At 47.2% G+C, this 18,825-nt stretch overlaps 1 protein-coding gene and 4 non-coding genes across 6 annotated transcripts in view; 4 read left to right on the top strand and 1 right to left on the bottom strand.

Moving 5' to 3' along the window:
* The first annotated feature begins 5,643 nt into the window (after positions 1 to 5,643).
* On the top strand, positions 5,644 to 5,716 carry trnav-uac (transfer RNA valine (anticodon UAC)). The gene has a single exon. It is a non-coding gene; the product is annotated as a tRNA-Val (tRNA).
* Positions 5,717 to 5,817: 101 nt separating this feature from the next.
* Positions 5,818 to 5,890, top strand: trnav-uac (transfer RNA valine (anticodon UAC)). Its single transcript has one exon. It is a non-coding gene; the product is annotated as a tRNA-Val (tRNA).
* Positions 5,891 to 6,311: 421 nt separating this feature from the next.
* Positions 6,312 to 6,384, top strand: trnal-uaa (transfer RNA leucine (anticodon UAA)). Its single transcript has one exon. It is a non-coding gene; the product is annotated as a tRNA-Leu (tRNA).
* Positions 6,385 to 6,845: 461 nt separating this feature from the next.
* trnav-uac (transfer RNA valine (anticodon UAC)) lies at positions 6,846 to 6,918 on the top strand. Its single transcript has one exon. It is a non-coding gene; the product is annotated as a tRNA-Val (tRNA).
* Positions 6,919 to 7,852: 934 nt separating this feature from the next.
* Positions 7,853 to 18,825, bottom strand: part of prdm15 (PR domain containing 15) — a 30,536-nt gene continuing 19,563 nt past the window's right edge. Inside the window, exons 21-25 of one of the 2 annotated variants that reach the window (XM_063896206.1) lie at positions 18,329 to 18,504; positions 18,152 to 18,229; positions 14,726 to 14,785; positions 12,727 to 12,930; positions 7,853 to 8,819 (exon numbers count right to left, since the gene is read on the bottom strand). In XM_063896206.1, coding sequence (XP_063752276.1) covers positions 8,295 to 8,819; positions 12,727 to 12,930; positions 14,726 to 14,785; positions 18,152 to 18,229; positions 18,329 to 18,504 — 1,043 coding nt within the window. In that variant the 3' untranslated portion in view covers positions 7,853 to 8,294. The remainder of the gene's footprint in view (positions 8,820 to 12,726; positions 12,931 to 14,725; positions 14,786 to 18,151; positions 18,230 to 18,328; positions 18,505 to 18,825) is intronic. The other variant, XM_063896207.1, reaches the window with a different exon arrangement.

The following is an 18,825-nucleotide window of genomic DNA, read 5'->3' as shown; positions in this document are numbered from 1 at the left end:
AGATGTGTGTAGATCTCTGGAAAGGATCAACACACACAGGGCTCCTGGACCTGATGGCATCCCTGGCCGTGCCCTCAAGGTGTGTGCAGTTCAGCTGGCAGATGTGTTTACAGACATTTTCAATAGGTCACTGCTCCAGTCTGTAGTCCCCACATGTTTTAAAGAGTCCATCATTGTCCCTGTCCCCAAAAAGACAAACCCATCTGCCTCAATGACTACCGCCCAGTTGCACTCACCTCCATCATCATGAAGTGCTTTGAGCGGTTAGTCAAAACTTTTATCACCTCCTCCCTCCCTGACTCACTGGACCCCCTGCAATTTGCCTACAGAGCAAACAGGTCCACGGATGATGCCATCTCCCTCACCCTCCACACTGCCCTCTCCCACCTGGACCAGAGGAACACTTATGTGAGAATGTTGTTCATTGACTACAGTTCAGCATTCAACACCATTGTGCCCTCCAAGCTCATCATTAAGCTCAGGGACCTTGGGCTCAACAGCGCCCTCGGTGACTGGATCATGAGCTTCCTAACGGGCAGATCCCAGGCAGTGAGGATGGGGAACATCACATCCTCCACCTTGACCCTCAACACCGGAGCCCCTCAGGGTTGTGTGCTCAGCCCTCTCCTCTACTCCCTGTTCACGCACGACTGCGTGGCCACACACATTTCCAACACCATCATCAAGTTTGCTGACGACACAACCGTCATCGGCCTGATCACAGACGGCGACGAGACGGCATACAGAGAGGAGGTCAGACCCCTGACATCTTGGTGCCAGGACAACAACTTCCATCTCAACGTCAGCAAAACAAAGGAGCCGATTGTGGACTACAGGAAGAGGCAGAGAGAGGCACACACACCCATCACCATCGACGGGACTCCTGTGGAGAGAGTCAGCAGCTTCAGGTTCCTCGGGGTAAACATCAGTGAGGACCTGACATGGACACATCACACCAGGGTCATATCCAAGACGGCTCGACAGCGGCTCTTCTTCCTCCGCAGGCTGCGGAAGTTCAACATGGACTCCAGGATACTCTGCAACTTCTATAGGTGCACCATTGAGAGTATCCTGACTGGCTGCATCACCGCCTGGTATGGCAGTTGCACCGCCCTCAACCGTAAGACTCTACAGAGGGTGGGGAAAACTGCTCAGCACATCACCAGGACGGAGCTGCCATCCATGGAGGACCTCTACACCCAGCGGTGTAGGAAGAAGGTTGGTAGGATATTAAAGGACCTCCATCACCCCAGCAACAATCTGTTCTGTCTGCTGCCGTCTGGCAGACGGTACCGCAGCATCCGGACCAAGACCACCAGACTCAGAGACAGTTTTATACCACAGGCTATAAGACTGCTGAACTCCTGAGCTCTGAGAATGTCTACTCACATCTGTTTATAGTACACACATACATATATATATATATATATATATATATTATACACATCTGCCATACATATCTGTTTATAGTACACATATCTATATATTATACATATCTGCCATATACATCTGTTATACATAATATATGCATCTGTCCATACCTCCTCATTCAACAGTGTAAAGTATTTAAATACTTTCAATGTATTCCACATATGTATATATTTCACATCCTCAAATCTTTATTGTTGTTATTGTAAATATTCTTCTCTCTTTTTGCACTGTTTTGTTTGTCTTGTTTGCACCATGTATATTGAGGTGTTGGAGGAGCATGGGACATAAGATTTTCATTGCCAACATATACGTTGTATATGCTGTGCATATGACCAATAAAACCTTGAAACCTTGAAACCTTGAATCTTGACCAGCCTGGATCAACTCGCTGCACATTCTCCCTCTTATTACTCGGCCAGATACTAAACAACTAACAACTCGACTCCCAATATTATGAAATGATGTTATTGACTAAAAATGATCGTATTTCTTTGCTAAGAAAAAAAACAACATGGCGTGTGTGTGAGTGAATGACCATTATGTTTGTAGACTATGGTAGTAAGACTCAGCTTTGGTTCCACTGGGGATTGAACCCAGGACCTTCTGTGTGTAAAGCTGACGTGATGACTACTACACTATGGACCCTCTGTGTCTGATGTATTTCTAATATAAGATGTTGTTCAGGAGATAAAACAGTTCAGCAAAGAACACCATCCCAGATCCAGAACTAGGTTTAAGTTGGTGGCAAGGGGGCAACAGTGAATCAGAGGAAAGCGTGTGTGTGTGTGTGTGTGTGTGTGTGTGTGTGTGTGTGTGTGTGTGTGTGTGTGTGTGTGTGTGTGTGTGTGTGTGTGTGTGTCATCACATACAGTATGACATCTCTGGAATGACATCCTAACATTCTAGACAATGACATCATCATTACATCCCAGAGTTCCGGAATAGCAGATCAAAACCAACATGAAAGCCAACTTGTGATGTCATGATGATGTCACTGCATGCACTAAAGGGAATACAGATAGCAGATTCTCTGATCTGCATTCAGTCTTCCCTCCAGAGCGAGAGTGGTCAGACGCATTCAGACAACCTTTACAGTCTTCTAGACAGAACTCGTCTTATCAAGACCAACAGATAATTGTTCCTAAGCACAACACAAATCTAAAGACAGTGCCATGGATAGAAGAAACCCCCAGAACAACAGGGGAAACCCCAGGCCATTTGACCATGTAGCATTAACTGACCGAACTTACAGAGAGATCCTCTGCAGAAATGGCCGGATAAACGGCCTGCGTGAGTTTCGCAGCGCATTTGAGCAGGAGAGGGTGAGCTTTATTCACAGTATACACAAAGAAAAAGACAAGGTCAAACGTCTTGAGGAGTTACTGAGTCACATCGACTCAGGGAATGACCAACAGCTGAAAAGGCAATTTGACACCATCAAGAACTGTGAGGCAGAAATCTCACGTCTAAAGAAGAATATGGAAGCTGCAGAGTGTCAACACAATCAGCAGGTGGACATTATTCTAGCAAGACATGAAGTAGAGAAAGGACTACTCTCAGACCAGAGCAACCAGGGAACATCCGACAGCCATGTCAGCGATGGTCCTCTGCAGTTGGATGGAGTGACCACAAAACTGCTGATGAGGAAAGGGGATGAACTCCTAGAGTGTGTGACGGTCTGGGAGCAAAGATACAGCGCTTTGGAGGAGACGATGGAAGCTGCAGAGCGGCAACACAAGCAGCAGCTGGACCAGAAAGTGGCATGGTATGAGGCACAGACAGGAAAGCTCTCAGACCAGAAGAACCAGGGGAGGGAGACCATAAACCTGCTGATGAGCAAAGAGGAAGAACTCATTCAGTTCGTGAAAGTCTTGTTGGGTAAAAACAGTGCTCTGAAGGAGAAGATGGAAGCTGCAGAGCATCAACACAAGCAGCAGATGGACACCATGGTGGCACACCAGCAGGAGCTCTCAGACCAGAGCAACCAGGCCAACCTGGAGACATTAAACCTGCTGCACAGAAGAGAGAAAGAACTCCTTCAGTGCGAGGAAAAGTTCACCAAGAACCTGGCCGAGAAACACCAAACCTGGGAGAGCGAGAAACAACAGATGGAGACAAAATTTAAAGAGGTGTCTCAGGAGAAGAACGACCTGGCCAAGGAAAACTTGAGCTGGGAGACTGAGTTTAAACAGGTGGAGACTAATCTAAAAAAGGTGGAGAAGCAGAAAAATCACCTTGCCAAGAAAAACAAAAGCTGGGAGACGGATGTCAAACAGCTGAAAGAGCAGAAGGAAATGTTCTCCAAAGATCTGGCCCAGAACTCAGAGACCTGGGAAACCAAGGTTACTTTGGTGGACACCAAATTAAAAGAGGTGACTCAGGAGAAGGACGACCTGGCACAGCAACACCAGAGCAGCGAGAAGGAACTGAAAGAGGTTCAGGCTGAACTACAAATGGTCGAGGATGAGAAAAAGGAATCAGACAAGAAAAACCTGAGCCTGGAGAAGGAAGTGAAACTGAAGGACAGGAAAGTCAAGCAGTTGGAGAACGATTTGGAGGAACAGAAGGAAAAGTTAACCAGAGACCTGGCTGAGAAACACCATACCTGGGAGCTGTTTGTCAAACGGAATGAGAGGCATGTCAAGCAGCTGAAGAACCAATTGGAAGAGCAGAAGAAGATGTTCTCCAAAGATCTGGCCCAGAACCAAGACAGCTGGGAAACCAAGGTTAATTTGGTGGAGACCAAATTAAAAGAGGTGACTCAGGAGAAGGACGACCTGGCCCAGCAACACCAGAACCGGGAGACTGAACTGAAAGAGGTTCAGGCCGAATTCAAAACGGTCGAAGATAAGAAGAACCAGAGCTGGGAGAGGGAAGTCAAACTGATGGAGACAAAAGTCAAACAGTTTGAGGAGCAGATGAAGGAGCAGAAGGGAAAGTTCTCCAAAGACATGGCCCAGAAACAGCAAAGCTGGGAGACGAAGGAGAAGAAGATGGAGGAGGAGAAGAAACTTCTGGAAGACCTCTCTCTTCACATGAAGAACAAGAGGAGAGGTTTGTTCTCCCGCAGGAGGGACACGGAGGACAGAGACGTCACCTTGCAGAAAATGCTAAGCAAGATGCAAGAGAAGGAGATGAAGAAGGAATCAAGTTGGGGGGGAGCTGAGGCGAGTAACACCTCAGAGGAGACGGTGAAGACGGAGGACGCTTCTGGTGATTCAGCTCCGGCTGGACAACAGTAATCCCTCGTTCCAACCCCCCCACAATTATGTAAAAAAAACCATAATACTAAGTCCCTCCTCCATTTACCTCACCGCATTCCTCCCCTCCCCTCCACCCCAAAACCCATCCCCAATTACCCTCACCTCCTCCATTCCCCCTCACTTCAACGCAAACTCGATCATACATTACCCCCCCACACACACTTTTCCCCTTGAGGGTTTTCTCCTGAAAATCCGGTTCGCCCAAGCCCCATTTTCCTAATACAATTAGGATTACAATTAGGATTACAATTAGGATTACAATTTGGATTACAATTTGGATTAGATAGACTTGATTTAAAATAAAATACAAATTCAAATACATCTTTTTAAATGTGTTCGCCTCACTGTGTAAACATCTACTGGATAAATGAATCACTGTATGACACTTTCAGTTAAAAACATCAGTGTTATAAAGGTTCCATAGTGTAGTAGTCATCACGACTGCTTTACACGCAGAAGGTCCTGTGTTCAATCCCCAGTGGAACCAGAATGCTCTCTTATGACCACCTGGATATCTTCATTTATGAAATCAACCACATCGGACTGTAGCTAAATCAAATGTATTAGTTTGATAGTGAGGACATTAATCTATATTGCGTTGGTTATATCTGATTCACCCATTTCAACCTCAACCTAGTTCTGGTTTTGGTTCACTGAACTTTGGTTCAACCATGAAACCCTCTAAGAACCCGCTTGCACCAAAACTCTAGCGTCTTAGCGCCTGCTTACAACATCTGTGAAACCACCAACTGTAAGATTGTCTTAACAGAACTATAATTTATGTAATTATATCTGAAAAATACATATCAGAGTGGCTCTGGGCTTTATTTGAACTTATCATGAACATTTCCCGCTGTTACAAAGCTACATCTGTGGATTCCTCAAATTACTTTAGGCTATAAGAAAGGGATTGAATATTCATTATGGTTTAGCAAGAAGGTGCTACAGTGGTTCCATAGTGTAGTAGTCATCACGTCTGCTTTACACGCAGAAGGTCCTGGGTTCAATCCCCAGTGGAACCAGAGCTTTATTCTGTTGGCTGCCCTCACGAGTAGTATTTTGAAGTATTCTTATACATTCTACCATCACTAGCAGGTTTGAATAGAAAATGCAACAATACAGAGGTTCCATAGTGTAGTGGTCATCACGTCTGCTTTACACGCAGAAGGTCCTGGGTTCAATCCCCAGTGGAACCAGAGCTTTATGTTGTTATCATGGTCTAAACATGTGGGATGTTATAAATATAAATCCTGGCAATAAATGAAAATAGGTACGCTCCAACTGTGTAGAATGACCTAAAAGTTGCATTAATGTCAAGCTTCACACACGCAGAATGTTCTGGGTTCAATCCCCAGAAATATGTGTACTACTTATTCGCCTAGCCGTTTCCACACAATTCGCAGAAAACTGCCATCATTTTCCCCATAGGAATGAAAGGGAAAACCATTTGAACAGAGCTAAAAATGTGGATTACAATTTGGATTAGATAGACTTGATTTAAAATAAAATACAAATTCAATTACATCTTTGTACATGTGTTCGACTCACTGTGTAAACATCTACTGGATAAATGAATCACTGTATGACACTTTCAGTTAAAAACATCAGTGTTATAAAGGTTCCATAGTGTAGTAGTCATCACGACTGCTTTAAACGCAGAAGGTCCTTGGTTCAATCCCCAGTGGAACCAGAATGCTCTCTTATGACCACCTGGATATCTTCATTTATGAAATCAACCACATCGTACTGTAGCTAAATCAAATGTATTACTTTGATAGTGAGGACATTAATCTATATTGCGTTGGTTATGTCTGATTCACCCATTTCAACCTCAACCTAGTTCTGGTTTTGGTTCACTGAGCTTTGGTTCAACCATGAAACCCTCTAAGAACCCGCTTGCACCAAAACTCTAGCGCCTTAGCGCCTGCTTACAACATCTGTGAAACCACCAAATGTAAGATTGTCTTAACAGAACTATAATTTATGTAATTATTTCTGAAAAATACATATCAGAGTGGCTCTGGGCTTTATTTGAACTTATGAACATTTCCTGCTGTTACAAAGCTACATCTGTGGATTCCTCAAATTACTTTAGGCTATAAGAAAGGGATTGAATATTCATTATGGTTTAGCAAGAAGGTGCTACACAGTGGTTCCATAGTGTAGTAGTCATCACGTCTGCTTTACACGCAGAAGGTCCTAGGTTCAATCCCCAGTGGAACCAGATCTTTCTGTTGTTATCATGGTCTAAACATGTGGGATGTTATAAATATAAATCCTGGCAATAATGAAAATAGGTACGCTCCAACTGTGTAGAATGACCTAAAAGTTTCATTAATGTAGAAGTGGTAATGTCAAGCTTCACACGCAGAATGTTCTGAGTTCATTTTCCCCAAAGGCATGAAAGGGAAATCCATTTGAACAGAGCTAAAAAAAAAAACCAGCCCACTTTGACCCCATACAGATTACTTTAACGTAGAACAATCATTACAACTTTAAACGGTTCTCGAGACTATGGACTTTATTAGACTTGTTGGATATTTTCTGATAGCTAGTACGGTTCTCACGTAGTCGAAGCTTATGTTTTGTGAAAGTGTCACACTGTTTCACATGTTATAATGGGTGTGAATGGGAGAGCTCGTTAAGACTTAGAGTGGGGGACATCACGGCTAGAGGAGAGAGGAGCTGTAAAATCTCCTGAGGTTTTGTTCAAACTATTGCTTGGCTGGCCACAATTTTCACTCGACATACATCATTTGGTGATCATAATGTAGGGAAATGTGTGTACAACTAATGCTATTAATACTTACTCAGCGGGGTAATGTTAGCATCGGGATGCAAACCCACGTTTCAGTCAGTCAAAATGTCTCTGTATTTTCTAGTTTTTCCTGCTATAAAAAAAAGAAACCCTCATGTTTACGTATGGATTGGAATGCAAGTTTTAATTCTTGTGTGGATGCTGTGATCCGTTCTGATTTAATATATCTGGAGGATATGTCTTCATAAACACACTCTTAGTGAAAACCGTTGGGAGATCCAGCTGTTTGTTAATTCTCCACTTCTGATGCATCTGTTTCATTAGCACAGAGTCAGGATTCAGACCCTGTGGTTACCACTGTTCCACACAATGTAAACTGAAAGGAAGACAAAAGAAAAGAAACAGTAAAGAGGAATTTTGTTCAAAAAATAACAGTACAAAAACTCCAATATTCTTTCCAGACAGTTCCACAATAATTATAGTTGACATCATTCAAAAATAACATTTAGACGGGACACTTTAGGAATAAGTGTTGGTACATTTTCACATTTCATTTTTCCAGCAGCAAATTTATGTTGAAACATGCACGTTTAAAAAAAGCTGGTAAGGCATTTAAATGTTCCACATGTTGCTTTGGTTTGAAATGTAAATCTGAGTCAGTGATTTTGGCTAAATGTCAAATTTCTGTTTTTCATAATAAGGTTAATTATTATCAGCCACTGTCAGTATAAAAAGGAAATCCTGTTTCATTCAGGTCCGTGGAGAGGCATCAGGGTGAGGGGATCTCTGTGCAGTCTGATAAAATCTGCTCCGTCCCAGTGAGGCGACCCGCACCTGCACTGTTAGTAGCTGAACATCTGTGTGGAGCCGCTTTGCTGAGGGGGGGGCGGCTGGCTCTGCACGGGACGGCCTGCCTCTCCCTGACTCTGGGCGTCCTGACTCTCCCCCTGAGTCCCCTCCCCCATGTGGGAGACCTGTCCTTCAGCTGCAGGTACCGGCCTCCAGGCCAGGGTGGGGGCCTCCAGCTGGTGGCCCATGGGGTTGACCAGAGTGGTGACGTTGATGAAGTGGGCGACTGACTGCGGTGCCGAGCCCCCCCCGGGCCCCACCGTCTCTGGGACCAGCTCGGCGGGCCGGTTGTGGAGCATGGCAGAGCCGCTGACCGTGTCGAAGGTGACTGTGAGGATGGAGTTGTCCAGGCTGAGGGACCGGTCACCAGCCGTCAGGTGACCCACGGCAACCGGCTGCAGGCTGGTGAACTGGGCGGGGGCGTGGCTGGTGATGGGGGTCATCGTGATGTTGGTCAGCCCCAACGAGCTGCTGGGGGAGGACACTGACGGAGCGCCGGGGTCGGCCAGGACCACCACCTGAAACAGCAGTCAGACATTTAACTTCAGTCTGAATGGAAAGGTTTGTAAGCAGTAGGCCTATGTTGAATTCATCCAAAAGACTAATTCATTAATGTATATTCTTATTAAATGTAAAGCAGAGGCATCTTGACCAGCCTGGATCAACTCGTTGCACATTCTCACTCGGCCAGATACTAAACAACTAACGACTCGACTCCCAATATTAATTGAAATTATGTTATTGATTTAAAGTTATCATATCCGCTCTCTTCCGCTAACAAAAGAAAAACTCTGTTCCACGGCGCACCAATGACTACAACTGCGACAACAACTTTACCGCGGCAAAGATTGCGTTTTTTTCTGTAACTTTTCAAGTCTGTTCACAGTTTCTGATCTACTAACAAGTCCTTAAACCATGGAGAGCCCAGACCGTGTTCCTGTTAGTGTTTACTTCCTGTTAGTGTTTACTTCCTGTCTGTCTTCTGAATATTTATCTGAAGTCCAGCGCTCCGTCTTTTAACCTCGTTTCCTTTTCTCTCTCTTGATCCTCCTTAGCAACGGTCCTTATACTCCTCAACAGCGGTCTGTACTACTGTATTAATAACCCATGTCACATGTTCTGAATTGACCAATCAGCATCAAGTATTCAAATAAGCCATGTAACGCTAGCCATGGATGCTTGGATGCCGGCGCGAGCGTGTTTTCGTCGTTTTCATCTAGTTTGTCGCTGTGTTCGTCATGTCTGACGGATTTATATCGGAAAGTACAACAATACAGCCGTGAGTTTGTTCTTGGAAAAAGTACAACTTTCTTCAATTTGGAAGCCAAACTCTCTGTGGAACTCAGCAGCCTGGGACTACTCTGCCCCCCCTATTGTGCCGACCCCAACCCGGAAAGGAGACGCCGCAAGCGGTGTGAGAGGAAACAGAAAAGGGGGAAGCGTGGAGGTATCCGGGCGAGGCTAGCCCACACAATCCGGCAATTCGGACTGTCCGGCTTTAGGCTTTAGGCCGGACAGTCCGGCTTTTCAATGCCCTGGCCGGCGTCCGGCGCAGCATCAAGCCGGAAGCGTATTTGTCCTCCTTCGTCAAGTCCGACTTGATGCTGCGCCGGACGCCGGACAGGGCATTGAAAAGCAACCAGACTGTCCGGCCTAAAGCCTTAAAACAACCCGGCGTGAGGTAAGGGACTGCTGTGCTTACGTGTTCACGGAAACATGGCTCCACAACAACATCCCGGACTCCGCTATTCAACTAGACAAGCTAACATGCTACCGAGCAGACAGAAACATAGTTAGCGGGGGGAAGACCCGCGGCGGCGGTGTGTGTGTTTACATCAGTGATGCTTGGTGTCGAGATGCTATTGTTGTTAACCAACACTGTTCGCCGCTGGTGGGGTTTATGGTTCTAAGGTGGCGTCCTTTTTACCTGCCGAGCGAGTTTTCCGCCATTCTACTGGTGGCAGTTTATATCCCTCCGAGCCCCAACAACAAGGACAGAGAGGAGGCACTCAGTGAACTTTACAAAGACATCAGTGAGCAACAGACAGCACACCCAGACGGCCTTCTCATCGCAGCTGGAGACTTCAACCACGCTAACTTAAAAACTGTTCTGCCTAAAATATACCAGCATGTTGATTTTCCAACCAGGGAAAACAACACATTAGACCTAGTCTACGCGACCATCAAGGGAGCATACAAGGCGTCCCCCCTCCCCCACATCGGCCTTTCTGACCACCTCACTGTCCTGCTGAAACCGGCCTACAGAGCAAGGGTAAAGGTTGCCAAACCGGTTTCAAAACAGGTACGGGTGTGGACAGAGGACAGTGCTGCTGCACTTCAAGACTGCTTTGATACACAGACTGGGACATGTTCAAGCAGGCAGCAACTTACAACCATCACATTAACATACAAGAATACACAGAGACAGTCACAGGCTACATCATCAAGTGCATTGATGATGTAACCACCACCAGAACCATCACCATCCGAGCCAACCAGAAGCCATGGCTGACAGGGGAGGTCTGCACGCTGCTCAAGGCCCGCGACACCGCCTTCAGAGCTGGAGACCCAGCTGGGCTGAGAGCAGTCAGGGCTGACCTGTGCCGTGGCATCAGGAAAGCTAAATGTCTGTACACCAGGAAAATCACAGGACATTTCAAAGACAGCAGGGACTCACGGAGCCTGTGGCAGGGTATTAGGACCATAACGGACTACAAACTACCACCGCAGACCTGTGACAGTCACACCTCCCTGCTCAACAACCTCAACGGCTTCTTTGCACGCTTCTTTGCACAGAACAACACAGCTGCGCAGAAAACCACCCCCCCCCAACACGACGACCAGGCTCTGTGTCTGTCCCCAGCCAGTGTGAAGAGCACACTGCTGAGGATTAATACCCGCAAGACTGCGGGACCTGACAACATTCCTGGTCGAGTGCTGAGGGACTGCGCAGAGGAGCTCACGGATGTCCTCACAGACATCTTTAACACCTCCCTGAGCCAGGCTGTTGTTCCCACATGCTTCAAGGAAACCACCATCATTCCTGTGCTGAAGAAGTCATCTCCAGCCTGCTTCAACGACTACCGCCCCGTCGCACTGACCTCGACCATCATGAAGTGCTTTAAAAGACTGGTCATGAAGCAGATCAAATCCACTCTTCCTCCCTCCCTGGACCTGTTTCAGTTTGCCTACCAAGCTAAATGGTCCACAGAGGATGCAATCACCTCCGCTCTACACCCAGCCCTCACACACCTGGACACTAAGAACTCCTACGTCAGAATGCTATTCATAGACTTCAGCTCAGCATTCAACACCATCATTCCCCAGCAGCTTGTGGGTAAACTTACAGACCTGGGCCTCAGCCCCTCTCTCTGCAACTGGTTGATGGACTTCCTCACAGAGAGACCACAAGCTGTCCGGGTCAACAACAACACATCGAAACACACTAACACTGAGCACGGGGGCCCCCCAAGGCTGTGTGCTCAGCCCCCTTCTCTTCACCCTGCTGACCCATGACTGCAAACCCAGCTACAGCTCCAACCACATCGTGAAGTTCGCTGACGACACTACCGTGGTGGGTCTCATCAGCCACAACGATGAGACCAACTACAGGAAGGAAGTGAACCAGCTGGCCCGTTGGTGCCAAAATAACAATCTCTTCCTCAATGTGGGGAAAACAAAGGAGACTGTTGTTGACTTCAGGAGAACCCACTCCCAACCCCCCCTCCCTCTGACCATCAATGGTGCTGCTGTGGAGCAGGTGAGCAGCACCAAATTCCTGGGTGTGACCATCACAGATGACCTCACCTGGAACAACAACGCCACTGCACTGGCAAAGAAGGCCCAGCAACGCCTCTACTTCCTCAGGAAGCTCAAGCGAGCAAACTTTCTGTATGTATAACACATGTGGAAACTTTGACAATAAAGTGGACTTTGACTGTAATGTTACATCTGTCTTAGTGACATCACAGTATTAATTTATTTAAAAACAGCAAAATGACATTGCTCTATCTAGATATTCCAACATGCAATGCAAATCAGTTTAGTAGGACTTATTTCCTTCAGCAGTTTTATTATATTTATACATTTTTTATGTTTTGTTGCTGCAAACGTGTCATCTTATCCTGATACATCTTTAATTGTATATATAAGGTTAATAAGGTAGTGTGAGTTTTATTTAATTATTAAGGGTCATTTTATTAGAAGGTAGATATGAAATCAAATTTTGCACCTTTCTTACCACAATCGAAAAAACAACGAATAGAAAGGGAAGCTGGCAGTAATACAGCAATTATCATCGCTGCTGTAAACAGGAAGTGAGCAGCTGGGCATTTGGCAAATGCTCATTTGTTGCGGTCTTTGAAACAAACGTAAATAACACGCCATTGTGACAATAAAACAAACAGTCAGTATCTCCGTCTGTACCTGCTGGATGCTCTGCACAGCAGAGCTGGTCTCTGTCTCGTCTCCCACGATGACGGCGTTGAACTCGATGGGCTCGTGCCTTGCTTCATTGAAGTCCACGTACTCATCAGACTCGGAGAGCTCCGGCTCAGCGGGAACTCTCTGCCTCCTCCTGGGATGTCGGAGGAGTCGACCGGTCCTCTCCTGAGGCATGCCGTCTGAGGGCTGAGGAGGAAGGGAAACATCATGAGAACATATTCTAGATGTATTATTATATACAGACAGTGTCTTCCTGCAGACCTGTCACACCATTTGCCGAGGTAGTCATAGCAACACTGACCTACTGCGAATAAACAGGAGCTCTTTATATTCCCACTCTAATGGTTACGTGTTTACTGACCAATGAAACAATAGTTCATTGCGCCACCAAGAGTTAAAGCTGTGCAGAGACCGGTATATGTTTTTCTACATTCAAAACTGTAATTGACCTTAAAAGGAGATCAGGATGTATGGCATCATATTTTATAACATCATCCCTTGAACCAAATTCTTAAATTTGAATGTATTGATTCATAGGATTTAGCAAGTTTGTATTAAATCAGCATTCTGTCTCCAGTGTGTGAACCATCAGGGAGAGCAGACCATTGATTCAGGTTAAATTGACACCCACTTGGACTGAAACATTTGATTATATAAAACCTGTTGTTTCAAATTTCTGTATTAATTGCATCTATATTTCTAAATACATTTAGACTTATTGGAACGCTCTGGAGTTATTTGAGTTGTGTAGATCGCACAAACTGTTTGGTGCTGCCCTGGGTGTTTAAGCTTAAAGAAACAAGAGAGCCTTTATTCTATCGTTGCTTATAGTGACGAGCCCTGACTAAGTGACATATTTTTGGGATATTTTATACTATTTTCATTGCTTAACTTCTGTGACTATAGACATTTATGTTTGGGTCCTTACAGTGCCCTTGTAAAGAGAGGCTTTAATTAAGAAAACAACTGAAACTCTAAAACCAACTGTTCAATCACTTTTCCTAACAGACATCCTGGAGCTACTTCATAGCTTGGTTATACCCTTGGTTGGAAACCAGCTACGGACAGTAAGCAAGACATCAACATCATGTTAGCATCAGATTCAGATAGGTCAACTATGTAAAAAAGCTTTAAATGATTAAATTATTTCAAAATGTTCTCTATCCTTAAAAGGCCCCTATTATGCAACATACACTTTTTGCTGTCTTTTATACATAAATATGTGTCCGCGGTGTGTAAGGAGAAAATACAACCCTCTCTCTTTTACTCCTTACCCACATCTCTGAAAACGGGGTACAAACAAGCTGATCCAGATTTGCTGCTGATAAGACTTGATGACAAAAATGTGGGCTGGCTTTACATTCAACTCCTGGCAACTGTCCCGCCCACGTGACACGTCGTCCCCCATATACAGTTAGCTGAATTCCCCCCCCCCCCCCCAGCTGTGTGTGTGTGTTCAGCAGGATGTCTGCAGGAGGGACTTAGAGTTGTTGTATATATAATACATACTGTCTCTGTTGTGCTGGTGTTTCAGAAATAATGATTGAACATAATATGGCGTTGTTAGAAATAATCAATATATTGGAGCGGAACTTTAAAAGATAATTCACTGTTTCTGGAAGGATCACATTTGTCCACTTCCGGTAGTATTACCGTATGTTGTTTTTAGCCTCAGATAGCATATAGCTAATATTGTATTGTATATATGAGTAGAGGGAGAAGGACCAGTGGAGTTACATACTAAACACACCACCTCTACCTCTCACTCATTGATGCTGCAATGATACAGTTGCCTGTTTAATAACTGATAAACCTCAGAAGAATTGCATAATAGAATATTGTAGTTGAGAGCTTCAGGACTTCGCTAACAAGATGGCGACGGTGACGTCACAAGAGGACCCGCCCCCGACGACGTCAGCCTATAGAAGTGTCCGGAGAACCCCATGTGACAAGCGGCCAACAGGATCCAGCCCCCCGCTACCTGAAGAAACACACTCCTCAATGTCAGTTTCGGTAATTTATTGACACAGATGACGACACCCTGAAACAGAGTAATGCAGCAAGATAAGCTGACACAGTATTACATCCATGCAAGTTACTCAACACAAATATATACCACGAAACAGAGTATAGTAGTATAATATAATAGTGGAAACAGTCTTACATGAATGAATGAACGAACGTCTCAACTCGAGGCTGAGTGAATGAACAATGTTGAAACTAACATGGCCGCTCGGCACTACCGGGTCAGAGTGCGGCATAACCGGGCAGCGACAGCAGTGACACTGCCCTCTAGTGGCCGGCGATAAACTCTTCATCCCCCCCCAGACCGGAAAGCTATGGGCCGGAATAGGTTAACGGTCTAGACCCCGTATCCATCTGCCAGACTCGGGCTCGTAACGTGCAGGTGGCCTCCTCACGCGGCCCGGCCGAATCGGCTGGGGTAGCGTCGGCAGCGTCAGCGTCGGCGGCGACTGCGGAAAGCTAACGGAAGACACGCGGTGTTTGACGTGCCATAAGCGGAGGAAGTCCTCAGTGTGGCTCGCCTTGAATTCCGGACCACCGTCGCTCGAGAGCTCCTCCGGTACGCCGAAGGTGGCGAAGAACGACCGGAGGTGTTGGACCAGGCCAGCTGAGCCCGCCAGGGCAGTACCCGCTGTAGAGCTCAGGACCTCTACCCAGCCCGAGAGCCGATCCCCGACAACTAGGTAGTGACGGCCCCCATAGTCGAAGAAGTCAGCAAACACCGCCTCGAATGGCGTGGATGGGGGTGAGGACGGCCGGGGGGGTGTAGCCGCCTGTGACGGAGCATTGCGGTTGCAGTCTGCACACCCGTCCCTGGTGGCCTGAATGTCCCCGGACATCCCGGGCCAGTAAACTATGGCTCGGGCATGCTGCCCCATAGCTGAGGTCCCCTGGTGAGCGGCATGGAGATGCCGAAGGACCCTCTCACGGAGGGACGGGGGAACCACGACGCGGTCCCGATAGAGCAGGACGCCGTCCTGGGCGTAGACGGACTCACAGACCGATGACAGACTCGCCAGGGCAGGGTCGTTAACGTCAATCCCACCCTCCTGCTCGATGAGTTGGAGGAGGTGGCCGAGGCATCCATCCGCCGCTGTTTCCCGGGCGAGGAGGGGCCAAGAGACGGCTCCGAGCTCCCGTGCGTCGTCGCGGATGGAGGCCATGAGTGCTGACTCCACGGCGTCAGGTCCGCTCGGCAGCCCCAATGAGAGGCCGTTCGCTGAACCCGAGGGGGAAGGATGCCTCGACGTGGCATCAGCGGCATAGTTGCTCTTGCCAGGCAGATGCACAATGTCGAAGCGCCATGGGAGGGTGCGCTGCTTGAGTCTAAACAGACGCGAGTTTGTGATCTCATCCAGCGTACGGTCGCCAAAGATTTTCACCAACGGCTTATGGTCGGTGACCACGACGAGGTTGTCGGACCCCTGCGTGAAGTACCGCGTCTGTTCCAGGCCCCAGGCCACAGCTAGGGCCTCTCCCTCGACGGCCGCATAGCGCTGCTCCGCAGGGGACAGGAAACGCGAACCCGCGAGGGTGATCCTCCACCCTCCTGGACAGCAGTCCGGCATGCCTGAGGCACAGTGACAATGTTGCTGGAGCAGGAAGTAACCAATGCCACGCATGGACCAGTCAGGGCGGAGGCAGGTACGCTTCTGCATGTCGTAGATCTCCACGCCCTCGCGGATGGCCTCCATTATGGCCTGTTTGGACGTCTGGAAGGCCTCCTCCAGAACGGGGGACCATAGGAACACACAGCGTGGGCTGAGGAACGGCTTAAATGGAGCCATCGTGTCACGCAACTGGGCATAGTTAGCCACCTGGTTGACAAGGCCGAACCAACTCCTGATGTCCGTCGTGGAGCCTGGGGTGGGGAAGTCCCGGATGGCGTCCAAGTATTTCGGGAGCGGTTCGATGGTAGATTCCGACACCCTGAAGCCAGCGAAGTCGACGCACCTCTCCGCGAACTGAAGCTTGTCCGGATTCAACACGATGCCCGACCGGCCGACACGCGTCAGGAAGTCGATGGTCCTCCACCAGTGTTGCTCCAGGTCGGTGTCATAGTGGATGGTGTCATCCACACAACGTTCCTTGCGTTCATAGTCCGAGAGGACGGCGTCAAACCGACGGTTGTAGCCATCCCCTGACGACAGGAAACCCTGTGGTGCCCTGGTGTAGCGCCAGCGGCCGAAGGGCGTGATGAAGGTGGTGAGGTGGCGATCCGACTCACGCAGGGGGACACTGTGGTAGCCGTTCCAGGCGTCCGTGACGGTCTTCCAGGTGCCCTTCGGGACGCGGCGTGCGAGGTGGAACGGGGACTCAGTGGCGAAGGTCTCACGTTGGCAGAACTTGTTGAGGGGGGAGAGGTCCACGGTCCTGCGGGGGGAACCGTTGTGCTTCCGAGTGACTACCATACGATGGCACCACGCCACCGGCTCGCCGTATGGCACGCGTTCAATGACCCCAAGGGCTTAGTCCCGCCAACCAATGAGAGCACGAGAGCGGAGCGCGTCTTATTTTGAAGTTGTTTATTGTATGGTCGGAAAGGGGTGGTTCTATAAAACATGTTTGTATTGTAGAACCGAGCTCTCTTTTGTTCCGGACCGCCAGACAGTAACTACTGATGAGCTCCACTCAGTCAGTGGCCTGTGGACGCGTGTCCCGGGCTATTGAGCCACAGCTGTGAAACTTTTGTAAAACCTACTACTGCATCCTTTTATTAAACACTCCTTTTATAACTTTTAAGGGAGGTTTGCTTTCTTTCTTTTAAACCCCTGGGCTTCGAATAAACGAACATTTCTTACAGCGTTTAATCACAGCAGCGTTTAGCTGAGTTTCTCCTGGTAGAAAACTCTCTTCAGAGGAGAGATCATGACGCTCCAAAAGGGCGTGGCCAGCAGCAGCTCCAAAGGGGCGTGGTCAGCAGCAGCCCCAAAGGGGCGTGGTCAGCAGTAGCTAGTTCATTTAAAGCTACAGTCACAGAATCAGCACTTCAGGAACAGGGCTGATTCAAATCGATGATTTGTTTGGTATTTTGAGCAAAACATGTCAGAGACATGTTTTTTTTATATATATTTGAGACCTATAATATATGCCATAAAAGAGCATAAATGGAGACCTTTAAAGGATATTATATTTGACTATGCAGGGTTTTGTTTTTATTTTTCTCATTTTTCTTCATGTCTGCTGTATTGTTTTGATGTTGTCAATTGTTTCTGTATTGGTTTTGTAAGATGTGTACACGTTCTAGAAGTGTTTCATTATTGGTGCAGCAGAAGACAGAACAGTATGTCAATATGGAAGATTTGTGTGAGGTACAGATAAAAAAAGAAGAAGCTTTAAATCAAACAAATGATCACTTAAGTATTATTACTGTGTATCTGACCTGCACGATGCTGATGGAGTTGGTGATGGTGGAGGGTTCCTGAAGATCATCAAACTCATCCATCCTCACAGACACCACCTGCAGGCAACGGGAGGGAGAGAGAACAAGCACATTCAGGTAGGAATACCCGCAGATGACCCGGGGGTTGAAGTGTACGGTTTTCCCGCCGTGACTCACCTCGGGGTGTTTGCGCCGCAGGTGTCGGTTCATGGAGGCGCGGGTGGAGACCTTGGTCCCACAGAGGTGACACGACTGGGCTTCCACCTTCTCATGGGTGAGGTGCACGTGCTTCTGCAGCATGTACTCCGTCAGGTACTTCTTATCACACGTCACACACGTCCACGTCTTACCCACTGCAGAGAGAGAAGGGGGGGGGGGGGGGTCAGTCTGGCATGGTGAACACTCTGATAGAAAAATATCTGGTTACGGTTATGACCTTAGAATGACCTTCACACTGGTTTAATGTGATGCATTCATTTCATTTTGTAATGGGACGATTACATTTGCATAAAGGTCTCCTATGATGCAAAATCCTCTTCTTCATGTCTTGGTTTTTATTTAAGACTTTCTTCTTTACAAAACAAAGCCAGGCACTTACATCAGTTCGACACAAAAAACGTACAATGTGTTCAGGGATATAGAATCCATTACAGTAAAAGAAAAAATAAGAGTGG

This window comes from Eleginops maclovinus, chromosome 11, assembly GCF_036324505.1.
Source record: "Eleginops maclovinus isolate JMC-PN-2008 ecotype Puerto Natales chromosome 11, JC_Emac_rtc_rv5, whole genome shotgun sequence".
In the NCBI taxonomy this organism is placed as follows: Eukaryota; Metazoa; Chordata; class Actinopteri; order Perciformes; family Eleginopidae; genus Eleginops; species Eleginops maclovinus.
This window is presented reverse-complemented; position numbering and strand designations above follow the sequence as displayed.